At 52.8% G+C, this 16,627-nt stretch overlaps 1 protein-coding gene across 4 annotated transcripts in view; it reads left to right on the top strand.

Moving 5' to 3' along the window:
- The first annotated feature begins 10,744 nt into the window (after positions 1 to 10,744).
- The window catches only part of Tp53bp2 (tumor protein p53 binding protein 2), a 30,266-nt gene continuing 24,383 nt past the window's right edge, over positions 10,745 to 16,627 (top strand). For 2 of the 4 annotated variants that reach the window (XM_013507058.1, XM_013507061.1), the window contains exon 1: positions 13,108 to 13,255. In XM_013507058.1, the coding sequence (XP_013362512.1) occupies positions 13,108 to 13,255 (148 nt within the window). Of the gene's footprint in view, positions 11,269 to 11,837; positions 11,863 to 13,107; positions 13,256 to 16,627 lie in introns of those variants that run through there. The other 2 variants (XM_013507059.1, XM_013507060.1) reach the window with 2 other exon arrangements.

Here is a 16,627-nt window from a genome sequence, read left to right on the forward strand (position 1 = left end):
CCCCGCCGCGGCCCCGCGCAGCCGTCGGCCGCCGCTCGCGGCGCTTGGGGAGGAAACTTTACAGAACACATTTTCCTCTTAGCTTTTGATGTGACTGGGTTGGTTTTCATCCCGAAACGCGTAAGGCTTTGTTGTATTTTGTTACTTTGGGGGAGTCTGAGCAGTTTATCTGGAAAAGCGTCGTGCTTTAGATGAAAACCGAGCATCTCAGAACGCGCGGTTGTTTCGATGCGCTCGTTCTGGCCGGGGTTGAGCCCGGAGAGCTCTACCTGTGAGCGACCTTCCCACCCCTTTATTTTTCTGAGTCTCACTGAACCCCCCTCTTGGGGCTCAAACTTTGCATCCTCCTGTCTCAGCCTCCCCTAAGTGTTGGGATTACAAGTGTTCACAATTTTTATTGTGAAATATACATGATTTAAGATGTACCATTCTAAAGTGTGCAGTTCTATGGCTTTAACACCATTTCCTGATTTGCCGTAAAGGCGCCCCAAAAAGACGCCTGCTCCTCACTCTTCATGGTATTAAGAGCATGGGAAGAGTTCATCTGTCTTCTCACTAAAAAGGTGCGGAATCAAGTGGTTTTCTTTATGTAGGACATGAAGTGATAATTGGACCCCAAACTGGGGTGGGAGGTGCATTTTAGTAGGCTAAAAATAAAGAGGGGGCTGCCTCGCCCTGGAGATCGCGACAGCCCGTGAGCGGCGAGGATTGCGCGGTGCTGATACCCGCGATCGACAGCCTGCGTGCTGGCGGCCCCACAGCGTGGCCGCAGAAGGGCTGACTGACTAAGCCTTCACACCTGCCGCTTTGCTTTTCTGCTCGGAAGGGTTATTCGGGGTCTGCCCTCGAGAGTGTGGCCAGCCCTTGTGCTTGACTCTCAAACGGAGGCTGTTCTCAAGGGACAGTTTTCAGCCATCTGAAAATCGTACCAGATATCTTTTATTCATTACTTTCATTTGTGCAGTGTTATACTCAGAGATTCTTTTGGAGTTTGCCTAACTCTAAAAGCATTCACCATTCTTTTCAGGTAATAGTTTTAAAAATTTTCTGTTTTACCTGCTGCTGAATGGTAAGTTAAAAAAACCCTGAAGAACCGCGTCGTGTTTGGCAGTGGAGAGGGGGCTGTGGCAGCCTGTGTCGCCAGGGCCCCCGTGCCAGGCTGGGTGTCCGACCCAGTGGGGACGCCCTGCGTGAGTGCCGTCCAGGATGGTGGGCACAGGTGGAAATACAGCTGATAGGACCAAGGAGCTGAACTCAGGGAAGTTTATTTAATTTTAATTATGTTTAAACAGCCTCCTTGTCTGGAGGCTGCCGGATTGGAAATGCTTTCGCACTGGATGTCATCATGTAGGCCTGACACAGATTATAGCTGATATTTTATTTTCGTTTTTGGTAGTGGTGGTGAGCTGCATGCCCGGCCCCACACAGACGATATTTTATAAAAGCTCTGCCGGGCATGGTGGCATGCACCTGAAGTCTTAGCACTCTGGAAGGCTGAGACAGGAGGATCACAAGTTTGAGCCCTGCCTGGGCAATTTAGCAACTTAGGGAGACCCTATCTCAAAATAAAAAATAAGAAAAGGGCTGGGGATGTAGCTGAGTGACAGTGCTCTGGGTTCAGTCTCCAGTACCACCGCCACAGGAACAAACTATTGAAAGTCATGGCTTAATTTTTTATTACCTTTTGATATTTTATCTGAAAGATAATGTTGCAGAGGCACTAGGATTATTTCTACTTATCTTGTGATGTTGCAGAGTAAAATCTGATTGATTGCAAAGTAAAATCTGACGTGGGGAGTGTAGGACAAGCGAGTGGGCTGCTGCAGTCTCCTTCCAGTTGGACACTTAGGCCGCAGGAACGAGCTGTTTCTGTAGCTAACCGTGTGTTTACAGGCCAGTAGCCTAACTCTGCTTAAACACTTACATTGTTTTCAAAAGTCTAGCTCTGTTTGCACATATTTTCCAATCTGAAGTTGTATTTTGAAACCAAAGATCTTTCCAGGTACAGAAGTGGGACCCTGGATTTAGATGGTTGTGCCATGTTCAGAAGAAATTCCTATCTGTTGAGTAATAATGTAGCCAGTTTGCTTAGATCAAGTTTTATTCCAGAATGAAGCTTAGATACTGTTCTTTTGTTATTTTCTTTTTAAAATTTTTATCTTAAAGAGAATAAGAAATAAGAAAAAAACCAATAAAAATGATACACAATTTCAAAACAAGGTGGAAATTAATAGGAAATTAATAATGCTTGTTATATTGCATATTGTTATCTTCAAAGCAGTTGTTCAAGTTACTGGATATAGGCATACAAAATTGATTAAATTAAGCATTAACGGTTCTTTCAGGCTGAGAATATAACTCGGCAGCACAAGTGCTTGCCTGGTAAGTGCAAGGTCCTGAATTTGATTCCCGGTACCAAAAAAAAAAAAAAAAAAGAAGAAAAAAACATCTGAACTGTTCCTTCAATAAATGTAGTAGTGAAAGGGAAAGAAACTGCTCAAAAGGAGAGAAGGACTGGGCTGGGGAAGGAGAACAGGAGGAGGAGATAACTATATATGCACAAGATAGCTAAGATGATGAGATATGGTTCTTAGGGGTAGGTTCCTCTCATAGGCTTGTCCTCCTCAAAGGCCCGGAAACAAACTGTCCCTTGTTGAAAATGTTTAACTACCTCATGTTCTGTGTGGTCTTCGGTTGTATTGCCTTGTGATTTCAGGCCTGTTAGTGAAAAGCTGAAAGACGTTTGAAATTGTACTTTTGTTTGTTCAGAGAAACTAAATTTAGATCTAGTAAAGAAACATGCACAAATTTACACTTGCTTGTACTTTAAAAATTAAAGAGAATTTATTGATTCTTGTACTCTGAGGAAGAGCTGCTCCCCTCCATGCCCCACCCCAGTAAAAACAAAGAACTCTTCTGCAGCTTTTAAGGAATACTGTAGAGGTTATCTCTTCAGGTGGTCCCCTGTGGTGTGTGGCCTCCTTAAAGTCCTTCTAAAGCTGTCTTAACCCAGAGCGCTTCTCGGAAACCCCCTGTGGTGCCGACAGGTTTCCTGGGCTCAGGAGTGGAGGGATGGCCACAGGGTGACACTGGGGTGCACTCACAACCGGGCTACACACTTCTCAAAGCCCTCCCTACAGGCGTACCCAGAGAGTGAGGAGAGTGGTGAGAGGTTTGAATTCCGACACCTCACCTGCTGCATGCTGTTTAAATACCTGGGTGTGGCGGGGGCGCCAGGTACTGAACAGAACATTTTTCTGTAATCAGCTGGCGCTGAGCGAGGAACACAGCTGTCAGGACTGTCGTGAAAGGTGTACTTACATTGGAGCGGTAGATGAGACCTTAGAATTCTTCCTCTCCCTGGGGAAGCCAGCAAGAAGTCTCGGTGTTTTGGAAACCTCTGAGGAAGCACAGCATGAAGGAGACTGTGACTGTCACAGCACGTAACTTTCTATCTTACGGGACACCGCATCTGATAGAGACATGCAAACCCTGAGCGCTGTCAGGCCACCATGGGGCAGGAAGAGCAGTTTCACAGACTTAGACATGCATGGTCACTGTTAGCCTTTCTTCTCCATAAAATATATTTAAAAACAAGTTGTTTATCTGTATGATAATGGAACAAATTGTTGATCAAAATGTCCCTTTGGTTGGTAAGTACTGAACTTTTGAAACACATGTATCCGTTGTTCTTCTAGAATCAAATTTCTGACTTGGTACTAGTTTAGGTTTTGAATGTTTTAATCAAAAGTTCCTAAGACACCGGCAAGGGAAAATGGTAGAAACCACGATGGGTAACCTGGTGCAGATCAGCAGGCTTGGGTGGGGCGATGAGGACACGGTTGAGGAGGTTACAGGTCACTGGTGGCCACTGCGGTGTGAATGCAGACACGTCGGGGTCGGGGTCGGGGTCGGGGTCGGGGTCGGGGTCGGGGTCAGGTCGGGTCGGCGTCAGGCGCTTCATGGCCTGTGCGCTGCGTGGGTCTTCCCCTTCTCGTGCAGCCCAGGATCTCGCAGCTCAGAGGCTTACACCGTCCACTCCCGGTCCCTGGCCCCAAAGGAGACCTGGACCAGGCACACCTGCGGGCCTGCTGTGCCCAGGACTGCAGATTCTGGGTCATATTGAGCTTAGGCCCTCCACAGGACAGACAGTGGTTTTTGTGTTCGTTTGGCTTATGGTTAAGTCCAGTGCTGCTCTTCAGAGCATAACCATACTTAGAGTAGAAAAAGGGGAAATGGGGAGGTCTTCCCTGTTGAGACCCAAGCTGACTAGCAATTGGTGGATCTTGGGGGATTCGGCAGAGGAGGGAAGGTTGCCTCCCCTGGACAAAGGGAGCCGCAGACTGTCCTTTCTCCACCACGAGTCCCGCCCCAGAGCTCGCAGCTGTTGGCTTCTGTGGGCGCAGAGAGGGGGCGTAATCATGGGGCGTAATGATAGGGTTGGCGGGAGTTGGGAGACGTGCCTTCCCGCAAGGCTGTCTTCAGACAAGGCGCAAAGTGCTGCTGGAAGGAGAGGTCCAGAACTGGCGCAGGCGCGTTGGGGGTGGCGCAGAGCGTGCTGTGGGCTGAGCCACTATGGCCCATGTCTGGTTGGTGGCGGGGGCTGTGAGGCCTCGAGGCTCCCAGGAAGCCGGTGGCAGTGGTGTCTCCTGTGCAGCCCCGCCTGTCGGGCAGCGAGCGATAGTGTGGTCCCTGAGGTGGGTTTGTTGAAAACACACGAGGGACTGAGTTTGAAGTCACAGGGACCCGGCTCTTCCCTTCGTCCTCACTAACCTGGTTTCTGGGTGGCCTTCTGTGGACAGCCCTGTCCGTGAATCCTGCGTGTGCCCCTGGCCACAGGCCCTGCTTCAGGTGCTGTGTGCCGAGGAGGACGCCAGCTTAGAGCTTGGGGCCGAGACAGAGTGATGGGACGCTGCTTCGGATTGGAAGGTCAGGGAGGCGACATGGAGCCTGTCCTGGAAAATCTGCAGGTGGAACCTCGGGGTAGAGAAGCCCTCGGGACTGGTGTAGAAGCCGGAGGACACGATGGAGGACGAGGGGCCTTGGGGATGGAGCATGGATAGCAGGACCCAGCTGGGAGGGTCTGCAGGAGGCGGAGAGAGAGTGGCGCCCTGAGCCTTCTGTCCTGAGCTCTGAGCAGCCACCGCGCAGTTCCGTTCAAGGCCTGGGGGAGAATGTCCCTTCTTGTACCGCGTGGAGCCGGGTAGATCAGGTTTTCTCAGGACGCCTTACAACCTCGTGACTGCGCTGTGACCCTGCGGCCACGCTGCTCTGGGTGCCCGGATGATCCTTGGCAGTTTTTTCTTTAAATCAGGGTGTCTTTGTTGTCCTGATTGAGACACGAAGTGGGCAGGGGTCTAAGGAAGTCAAGTCAGAGCTGCCTTTGTTTTAGAAAGGGCTGTGGGCCAGTGCAGCGCTGTGGTGAGTGCGCGTCACCTACTGAACCGACCTTCCTGGCGGCGTCCTGCATCCGCAGCTGATAACCGCCCGTATGAGAGGTGCCCATAGGCTTTGAAATGCGTGCTGGTTTCTTGAGAGGGGGCTGCTTCGGGAATGAGTTGGTTTGGAAGTTGGCTGGGTCTCTGCTGGGTTTCGCTTGCGTTCCCAGTAGCCGGAGGTCTGGGTGTTGATCTTCCTTCCTCCCCAGTGGCAGTTTCGCCACGGAGCACTTGGGTCCCTCTGCTCGGGCCCCGGGCTCCTCCGCTCAGTCCGAAGCACCAGACACAGCTGCTGCAGGCTGCATCTGGGTGCCTGGCTTCTTGCTGCCTAGAGGGACGGGTTCCCTTCTGGTCTGCAGCGCATTTCCCTTCCAGAGCTTTTAGCTACGTGGAGAGAGGACCAGGACTCGGACCCCGAGCCAGGCCAGTGTGGAAGAGAAAGGTGTTGGGAGCAGAGTGTGGGTGCTGTCCCTCAGGAGCAGCTCTGGCCTTGTGCGACTGTGAGAGTGTGTGTGTGTGTGTGTGTGTGTGTGTGTGTGTGAACAAGCTGTACACGTTGGACATTTCCGGGGCACAGCTGTGGCCCGTGGTGGAGCATCGACCTGTGTGTCCCCCTTTCTGTCCCGCCACATCCTCCTATCCTGGTTTTTCAGCGTCTTCACTTCGGCTGTGACAGCTGCTCCTGCTGGGTTCTCCGTGGCATCACTGACACTGTGCATGGTGACAGGGCCCTGGTCCTTCAGGGGTGAGACTGCTGCTCCTCGCAGGGCTGGCTGTGCTGCACCAGGACGTCCTCACGTTGTGTGGTGATTGTTTGGAGTGCCTCTTTTTTCCCCTGGCTCAGGGGATTGAACCCAGGGCCCGCACCCTGAGCTACATCCCCAGCCATTTTTTATTTGAGACGGGATTACGCTAAATCACTAAATTGCTCAGGCTGGGCTCTAACCTGAGATCCTCCTGCCTCACCCTCCCAGCGTGCTGGGACTGGATGTGCACCACAGGTGGCTCTTGCAGGGCCTCTTCATTGTTCGGTGAGCACTTTGAGGGTGTGGGCTCCGCCCGCTCCACCTCTGTGCTCTAGCCCTTCCCCTTTCTTGCTGAAGGGAGCTGGCAGGACTCAGTGGACTGCGGTAGCAGGCGGGGTAGAAAGACGGGTGCTGCCTGAGTAGCCTTCAAGACTAAATGACAAACCAGAGACAGCTTCGTGGTGGAAAGAGTTAACTAACTGTGCATGTACTTGGGGATTGTTTATCACAACTGTTGAAAGCAGAGTATCCTCCAGGCAGCTGCTTTGTGCTTGGAATTTGAAACATCTAAATTCACCTTCAGGCTTGATTGGATAAGATTTCCAAATTTTTTGCTGAAGGGCAGAATGGCTAGCTTTCCCGTTTGCTCTGTGGTCTGGCTTTGGAAAGGCTCCTGCAAAGTCGTGCTGTGCTTTGGTGGTCGTGAGTCTTGAGATCCTCTCGGCCTGGCCTCCTGTCCGGCCCCTGCATCTCCATGGAATGTGGGGTCCCAGACCCACAGACTTGGCTCGGGCCGGTGCGGCGGTGTCCACTGGCGGCGTCTAGGACCTGCGTGTTTTGGACCGTGGCTGTACTGGGGGAGGAGTGTAGCTGGCAGGAAGCCTTGAAAACCAGAACGGTGGTCCTCCTGGAGTTCACAGACCAGCAGGACAGACAGACAGGGACAGACAACTGGACACAGACACAGAGCAAGTCTCCGTCCCCGCCTCCCAGAGGAGCGTTTATGGTCTTTGAGCTATTCTAGAAGGCGGAGGCCACTTGAGCACTAAGCACAGGGCTGGGAGCAGGGAGACTGCTGTGGGGCGGGAACTGATGAAAAGAGGGGTTTTCAGTTTCTTGTTTGGCGATTTGAGGCGTCCCTGTGGAGAGGATAATAAGTGAGCTTCAGGATGTCACACAGGTCGAGCATCTACACAGCTCGGGAATCCGAGACTTCTCGAGTCTGACATGGTGCCACCACGGGAGGGAGGTCTGTCAGGCCTCGAGACAGGCTGCAGCGCTCCCGGAACACTCACCTGGCCCTGGGCTGCGTGTGGGAGCCTGTGGGAAGCACCGGTGTTCATTGTGGGCCCGCTCCCTGCTGTTTCCTTCATGTAGGTGCAAAGATTCCAGAATGTAAAGAAATCCCAAGTACTTCCGGATCATTCTGGATAAGGGGTATTCAGCCTGCATTCCTGATTCTGAAACTAGAATTCCTTGAAGTTCAGAGTATGCCAGATGGGTACCGATGGGTAGGGGCTGTGCCTGTGCCGTCGTGCTGTGCCGTTGGGTGGCTGTTGGCACCGTGGGGACAGATTGCCGGTCACACTGATGCTGTTGGTGTGGGGACCTTGCTCTGAGTGGAGACTCTCGTGACTTCTGTGGTGGTGAAACCTGTACTCCAGGCCTAGCTCACGGGTCCCTGGGGTCAGGGTCCTCGTCCCAGGAATCTCGGGCTCTTGCTGCCGTTTGAGAGGCCAGGCTCTCCCACTCCGGTGCCCCTCTGTTGGGGTGCAATGTCTTTGGCTGTGTCTGGAGCCAGCTCCTCCCTCCCTGGTCGTGGTAAGCACCCTGCCCTCCTGACTCCCTGTCGTAGGGCTTTACACAGCACACTCCTTTGCGGCCTGCAGTCTCTGTGCCTCGAGGAGTGCGGCCTCTCAGCACTGTGCTCCCTCTGTGTGGACTGCGGTGCGAAGTCACCGGGGCAGTGGGGCCAGGGGCCTCGGGCTGAGCTTCTTCAGGGCCAGTGATTTGATGAGATGCCAGGCTGAGAGTGTCACGCCTCTGCCTCCTGGAATGCCGCTTGCCTCAGAAGCGGCGGCATCCTGGGATGCTGCTAAACTAGTAACTGGGGTACTCTGGCTGCAATGGACTTTGTAGTAATATACCGCCCCCCTTGCAGTGGATGCTCTGTGTGTCCACTTCCCGCTGGCCGTGGGTGACCGGAGAAGGAGTTCACAGTGTGAAGGCCCCCTGGACGTGATGTGTGGTGGTGTTTTGAATAACTCCCGTTTGTCTGAAGTGTGTCCCGAGGGAGTCGCACCCGGGGCCGTGGCAGGCGAATGTGTCACATCGTGGGGAGACAGAGCTCCTGGAGACCCCGAGATTCTGAATGATGGCTTCAGGGCCGGGGTAGACACGACCTCTATGAGGCACGATCCTCCAGGAACTGTGGTAGAGGCCAACCCATCCCCTAGGAGCTGCGCGTCTGAGGAAGGCCACTTGAAGCTGGGGTGTCCTTGGAGCCCACAGACAGGCCGGCCGAGCACCCTGTCTGCAGTAGGGGGCCAGCGCGGTTGCCATCTTGTTCCTGAAAATCCCTCAGTGACCTGAGCCACATCTGCAGTGCGGGTCTGAGAGGCCGAAGGGTGCCTGTGTTGATGTTGGTATTTTTTTCTTCCTCTGGGTTCTGTGGTGCTGGGGTGGAGCCCAGGCCTGGGACGCAGTGTGGTGTAAGGTCAGCGCTCAGCTGCCGCCTGCCCTGCTGTCACTGCTTCTCTGTTAAACCCCTTTCTGTGCTGTTTCTGCCTGGCCAGCCCGGGAAGTTGGCATCCTTCTCCCTGAAGATCTGGGTCCCTGCCTGAGGGTGCCTGCTGCCTCCCTGTCTGTGAGTGAGGTCTGGGGAGGAGCCCTCGCTGTCTACAGATTGTTCACTTTATAGGACAGTTTTTTGTCTCAGGTAAACCTGGGACGCTGGAGTTTCATAAATCGAAACTGGAGGTATTCTTAGACTCCTGGCTCCTTTTCTATTTCTATAGAACCTTAGATTATTTTTTAAATGAAATGAATAAACTTGAACCGGAGACCCCGAGTACATTCTTTATAATGCCCTAGCTGCTCTTTGCACATCCTTTTGGAAAGGTGGTTCAAATTTTAATCTGAAATAGTTCTTTGAAAGTGAAACATTCTTTTATTGGTGATATAACATTGGTGACAGTGAATAGGTATTCTATAAAAACAGAAGTTTAAAATAAATCTGTGACCCATTCTTTGAAACTGGAAATTGTCTTGTCCTCAGAAGGACAAGTCTAGGTTTGGCCTGACTGGCCTGGGTTACTGGGCAGCGTGTGGTGTTCTTTTATCCTTCCCACTGTAAGCGGTAGAAACAAGTAGTGATCATTGTATTAAATGCACTTTGAAGTTGCAAGTTACTGTACAAATATTTCAACGTGGAAAGCTGGGCATGGTGGTACATGCCTGTAATCCCAGCACTTGGAAGGCTGAGGCAGGAGGATTGTTGCAAATTTGAGACCAGCTTGGGCTACAAAGTGAGCTCAAGGCCAGCTTGAAGTGCATAGCGAGACCCTGCCTCAAAAAAAAAATTTTCGACATGGACATTTTTTAAAATCGCAGAGTGACATCTTTTCCAGCTCTCCTAGTACCGCACACTTGGTATTCTTTTCACCTACAACTTACTGTTGTTAACTTTACCCCAGCACTTTCTCGCATTCCCATTACACCCACAGCTGCTGGGAGCTGCAGCCTGGTCCTTCTATAAATGTATTTTAACTTCACTCTTCCAACTTCCTGGGCATTTAGCTTTTATATTGTTCACAGACCTCACTCTTGCAAAAATTTGTATGCATTTAGTTTTTCTTTACTTCTGTCATTTTTTTGGGATAAATTCCCATCAGTAAGGTCATGAAATATACAGTTTTGTGGCTTTTTAAATTAAAAAGTTTTTGGTGGTGCTGGCCCCTGCCACTGGCTCTACCCACAGTGTAGAGGCATGTCCAGGGTACAGCACGCTGAGAGCTCGGCCTGGAGGAAAGCAGGCTCTGGGTGGGGTCGGCTTTGCCGTTCAGTAGCTGTGGGGCAGGGGAGTTACTGCCCTCGCAGTGCTTTGGGGTCTGGTCTGTGCAGTGCGGTGCCGTCGTGTTTTTTCCTGTCCGCCCAGTGCTTGTCAAGCAGCAGCTGGCAGGGACGAACCCTGGGCCCCGGCGCTTAGCGAGCAGTCAGGAAACCAGGTGCAGCGAGTGTGCTGTGCGGGGTGGCAGGTGTGTGTGCCTGGTGCTGGGAGCTGGGGGGCAGGGCGGACTAACGAGAGGGTGACAGCGGCATAAGACAGGAAGAAGAGGAAGGGGGCCACCTGTGTGCGTCATTGTCATCGTCACTGCCGCGGGGCGGGGCGGGCACCGCAGAGCTCGGGAGCGTGGGAACCGCCCGCCCGCGGTTTATGGAGCAGCAGAGCAGGGCAGTGGGGCCGTGCAGGTGTGGGCGTGGCGGGCACAGGTGTGGGCGTGGAGGTCACATGGGCTGTGGCTGTTGTCACCTGGTGAGCACTTACTAATGGTGTGAGGGAGCTCAGGTGACTCACACTGGGAGAGCAGAGGAGAGGACAGGAGGCCCTGGTTTCCTGCGGCAGTTGGGGCTCAGACCAGAGCCTTCCCTGGGGCTCTGCGCCCTGCTGGCTGGCTTCCGGGACCCCGGGGCCTTCGCTGAAATCCCCAGGAGCTGTCTTTCCTGTGGAGGTGCAGAGACCTGGAGCAGCCACATCGCCTGCCCTCCTGCTTTGTGACTAAACTTTGAAGTACGAAGCTGCTGGTTTTTCTGAAAGCAGAAGACTCTCGGTGGCAGTAGTTGAGGGGAGCGTTTTCAGATACCACCCCATCCTGTCCTGTCCCATCCCATCCTGCCCTGTCCTGTGCGGGGGACATGGGTGGGCAGAGGAGACCTGGAGAGCAGAATTGTTCCTGACCTGCCTGCCGTTCAGTGGCCAAGTAGATCGTGGTGCTGGGGCTCTTCATTTATAACAGAAAATAATGCCTGGCCTGTTCACCTGAGAGCCGGGACGTTCCAGCCGGCACCGCGGGACAGCACGGAAGGTGGGTGGCCTGTGCACGCGCAGGGTGTCCAGGATTTGTGTAACGTAGCAGACCCCTCTAGGTCTCCGGGTGCCTGTTCTTAAGGAAGTTGTGTGGCGGGAGGTGGAGCTGCGCATGGAAGGCTGGAGTGAAGTGTTCTCCCCAGGGTGGTTAATCTTTAGTTTTCCAGCCATGTGGCCAGGGCTTCGGTTTCAGTAGAACAGTTTTTTGAAGTGCTGCCCTGCTGGCTCAGAGGAGGCCTTGCAACCATGTATCTGTACGTGTTACAGTTTATCAGAATGTGAAAGGCCTGAGATAAACGGCGCCAAAGCCAGGCTGGCAATGTGAAATTTCAGTGTTCCCTGTCATGTTTTATTTATTGGCTTAGCAGTGTTGGCTCTTCTGGGTCGCCTCCCACGGTGTTCCAGTGACCCGGGAGATCCTGTGCCCAGTGCAGACCCAGCTGCCTGGGGAAGCGGGTTTTAGTGAAGGTCCCCTTTCTGTCCCCTTCGTCCGCCACGTCCTGTGGCCCTGCCTGGTGCCCAGAGAGTTTCTGTCATCGTCCCCACCCTGGTGCCACCGTCCCCAGAGAAGAGCCTCATACTTCCTTTTCAGGTGAGGCTGGGCTGGCAGGGAGGGTTGGGTTGGTGACCTGCGGCCTCTGGCATGTGTCCTGGTGTGTGCAGGACTGAAGTGTGAAACCTGCTCTTTCTGTTTTTTTCCTGGAGTTGCAAACCCCCAATTGTCCCCAGAGTGCAGTGCAGTCCTGTTGTTTGGAAGGCTGTCCTGCTTCCTTGCCCATATCCCGTATGTCCCACAGCCTTGAGTGTCTTCCATGAGAATCGTTCACAGAGTACCAGTGGCACAGTGGCTGTCTCTTCCAGAGTGTCCTTGTTGCTTCTCCTGGCACCTACTGACTGTTGTGTGGACACTCATGAAATCGAGTGAAATGGGTCCCCAGTTTTCATCAGCACCAAAACTTGGCTGCTGTTTCACTTAGTTTCTTCAGCACTGGGAATTTTTAGAGTATTTTTGTAATTTATAGGTATAAAGCTGCAAATTATTATTACTATTAATTAGTAGTGGTGCTGGGGGTTGAACCTAGGGCCTTGTGCTTACTAGGCAAATGCACTGCAGCTATGTGCATAGTCTGGAAAATGTGAATTTTTTAGTAGCAGTGTTTTTTTGAGATGGTATCTGTTTGCAGGAGATTTTTAAATGAGTTTTAATTATCTACTACCCTGAATATGTATATGAAAGGTCAGGTAAGTTTTAGCATAATGGGTAATCATTTCTACGTATTGCTGGAATCCTTTACTTTAGAGTAGGTATGTAACTTTGATGAAAACATTTAGGTTTAAATTTTTTTGATAGGTGACATATACAGAAGACAAAGATTCAATTTCCCCAAGCCAGTGACGGTGATGTTTTAGAGCTTTCAGTGATGCAGACAGCCTGCTGCGGCACATGAGCCGTTGGTTCCCACACTGCTCGGCTTCCTCTGCCACCCCCTTTGAGAAGTGCACACCCCCGACGCGCCCTTCCAGGAGGCCTGGGAGTGTGTGTGTGTGAGGGTCTCCAGTTGGCTGGAAAGTACAGATTAAAAGATGAGTTTGTAGTGTGGGTTTGGCAAGTCCTGAAACGATTTGAGGTATTTGGTAAGCAAATAGTTTGAGCAAAGCTGGCAGAAGGATTGGGTATCTCTGGTGTGCGGTGCTGTGGTTCTGGAGGACCCCAGGGAGGGCGGGGGCCCTTGGGGCCACAGGGCCAGGCCACTACCCTACCCTGGCCAGGCTGGCCCACTGCTGTGTGACCGGAGTCGTGCCGGCTGTGCTGTGACCGCCATGTGTCTCTTTGCAGATGTTCCTGACCGTGTACCTCAGCAATAACGAGCAGCACTTCACGGAGGTGCCCGTCACCCCTGAGACCACGTGCCGAGACCTGGTGGAGCTGTGCAAGGAGCCCGGCGAGAGCGAGTGCCACCTGGCCGAAGTGTGGCGCGGCTCCGGTACGAGACAGGCGTGTGGTTCTGCTGCCTCCTGTCCCTGGGGTCCGCGGAGTGTAGTGTGTGCTCACTCCGTGACACAGGTCCTGTTCTCTGTCTAGCTGTGCTGTGACACAGAATGCAGACACTGCGGTGTCAAGCGTGAAAGGTCCAGGACCGGAGGCTGAGGCCACACGCCGCACACGGAGTCTGGGGCTATGGGCGCGTGCAGTGCTGGAAGGTGGTTTTGCGTGTTCAGGCTTTGCTTGAGGAGAAGTCGGAGGCCTCTTGATTGCTGGCCTCTTCTCCAGTTTCTGTGGTTTGCGTACCTGTGGGGCGGCCAGCAGCGGGGCTGTCACTGGGCACAGGCTGTGAAGTCACCCCCACCCTTCGCTCTGCGGCTCTAAGATGTGACTGCTCTCTCTGCCCCGCAGGAGTTCGTAGACGGCGTGACTCTGGTTGCTTCTGCTTTGTTCCCACCAGTCAGGCACCCCATGGGGTCCTCTTCCTCCTCTGGGGCCAGCTGTGCTCAGTGGGACACATCAGGCTTGTGACCTGCGACTTCAGGCCCTCACGTGTTCCCAGGGAGCCCTTCCTCCTTGTTGGCGGCTTCCCGCGGTGGGGCGTCACCTCCTTCCCTTCCCTCATGCAGGAGCCAGGGAGACCATTTGCATAAAGAAGCCAGTGGCCTCCAGCTTGAACGCTGGGTGACACCTTCCTGCCCCGACTCTTCAGTTAGCGCGAGGCCCAGGCTTTGGTGGATGACTGAGCCCCGCGGTGCTCGCCGCTGCCTGTGCTGTTGCCCCTGCCCCTGCCACTCTGTTCTCACCAGGGGGCAGTGTCCTCGCTGGCCCCACTGCTGCCCCTCTGCTCACGTGGATTCCAGCCAGAGTAGCTCTGAAGTTGCTTCTCCTTCGTGTCCTGCTTGCGTCCCCTGTGGAACGCACACCACGCTTGCTGCAGGTTTTGTGGGTTTTTGCTGGTTTTTTGCCCTGTTCTTCCCCTTGGCCACAGACGCTCCAGGTAGGAGGGACCCCAGGGCAGAGCCTTTGCTTCTGCTCTGGGCTGGGGCTGCTCTGGTGCTGCTCCATGTCTGGTGATTATTTTGTGAGTGAGTTAGTGAATGCCTGGATGCTTCTGTGATGTCCTGTTTCAACACGTCACCTTGCTGTCCCCTCCGCTGAGGTCCTCATAGCCCACGGTGGGTTTCTGTCCCCTCCCTTGGGCCGATGGCGGGACCAGGAGCCTCCTGCTCTGCCCTGCTGTCCAGGGAGGGAGTGTCCCACCCTGCCGGAAGTGTGCAGGTCCCACCTGCCTGGGCCTCGTACGTTGGCTGCACTCAGCTCAGCAACCCTCTTGGATCATGGTGACGGGGAAGCTCTGCTTCTCAGAACCTTTGATGACAATGCCTGAAAGTGTACACAAAGGAAATAGTGAGGACAGAGGAGCCGTCTCGCCCGTCCCCCGCTACCCCCTGGGGTCAGCGCTTGTGGTTTTAGCACCTGGCTCTTCCCTGCATTCATAACTCACTGCAGAAATACCTGTGTGTGGGGGGTTCTGGTTTTGTTTATGTGAGTGTCATACGTGTCAGTGTCATGCAGTTCACTGTTTTATCTGACAGCTTGGAGATCTTCTCAGACTCCTATGTGTAAATCTACATCATCATTTTTAATTGTCATATAACTTTGCATCTGCAGTTGAAATAGTCTTTTATTCATGAAAATTGAAGTTAATTCTGCTCTTGTTTCAATAAATGCTGGGACTCTTTTAGTCCCACATGACACTTTCCACCGCAGGACTCCTTGGTTAATGTTCACACACTTAGGAATGTGATGTGTGTTGCCAGATACATTGCCAGCTCATCCTTTTTCCATATATTCCTCTTTTTTTTTTATCTTTTTGAGACAGGGTCTCACTCTGCAGTTCAGGCTCTCCTTGAGCTCACTTTGTAGCCCAGGCTGGTGTTGAACTCGCAATGATCCTCCTGCCTCAGCCTCCCGAGTGCTGGGATTGCAGGAGTGTGCCACCACGCCCCGCTCTTTCCGTTCATTCCTAGCAGAATCTCCCATCAACAGTTGCTGCAGTAATATTTTGATTTCTGCTAAACTGATAGCTGGAAATGGTCTTTGGTTTAAACTTGCATTTTTTTTGATTCCTTGTGAGCTTGCCCATCTTTTCATTTGCTTATTGGCCATGAAAGCTTACTGTTTTTTATTTTTTAATTTTTGGGATTTCACTATGTAGTTAATGCTGGCTTTGAACCCACTATGTAGCTCAGGCTGGCCTTGAACCCATGGCAACCTTCCTGCCTCCTCCTCCTGAGTGCTGGGATTACACGCACACACCCCAACACCTGGTTTCCTTTTACTTTTCACTTCTTTTCTTGCTCTACAGATTGGTGGGTTTCTGTTCGGCAGATCTGAGCAGCGTGGAACATACCCGGGCCCCTGCCTCAGCCCCCATTGAGTTCCAGCTTCTCAGTTTGTTTCTTCGTAACCTTCACCCCGGTTTCCTTTGGTTGTCGCCCTTCTTAGGTTTTAGGCATTTGGAAAACTGCTTTGGATCTCAGGCCTGTGTGTCGGCTGTGGAAATCTTCCCTTACACCAAGCTGTCAGTGCCTGCTTCTGTTTCCTTCGCAAATGTTAAAGCTTTTCTTTCTCTTCTCCTTCCCCCTGCCCGCCCCTGCTGTCACTTGCAGATTTGCTTAGGGGACATTCCTTGGATGCCTGCATGGTGGTGATTCCGAGGGGTGCAGATGGAAGCGCCCTGCCTGCAGGTGCTGGGCCGGGGCTGAGGCTGCGTCTGTCCCAATGGTAGCCAGGGGCGCAGGCTGTGTTTGCGTAGTGGGCATGCAGAGGGTTTCAGCGTTCCCCTGAATCACGTCGCCTCAGATACAGGACTCTTCCTCTCCGGATGCCTCGGGGCTGTGCAGCTCGTAGAGGGGGCTGGTTCTCTGCACTGGGACCGAAGGCCACTCCCTGTGTGTTCCAGCAGGCAGGTCAGATTCCGTGGGCAGAACTCCGCAGTGCCTGTCCCTGGTGTTTATGTAGGGTGCTAAGGTGGTGTCTCTAATCACTGGCAAGTGTGTAGTTTTCTTGGGATATGTCAGCAGGCACATTTAAGAATCACACTGCCATCCTGGGGAGTTTGATTGCCTTCTCAAACAGTGGGTTGGGTTTTCCCATCCAGCTTCCTTTCCAGAGATTGGGAGATGTTTTGATGATTCAAGTTAACACAGCTCTCGCTTTGCCGTTGGCTGTCACGCTGGAGAGATACTCCCCCGGCAGTCTGGAGCTTTTTGTTTGGAAGTGGATAAGCCTGGTTTTTTAGCATTGTTTACCAGATTATGAATTAGGAATAGCCTGTATTAAAAGCTGTACTGAAAGTCACACCAGG

The sequence above is a fragment of the Chinchilla lanigera genome, unplaced genomic scaffold (assembly GCF_000276665.1).
Source record: "Chinchilla lanigera isolate Chin_1 unplaced genomic scaffold, ChiLan1.0 scaffold00119, whole genome shotgun sequence".
Taxonomy (NCBI): domain Eukaryota; kingdom Metazoa; phylum Chordata; class Mammalia; order Rodentia; family Chinchillidae; genus Chinchilla; species Chinchilla lanigera.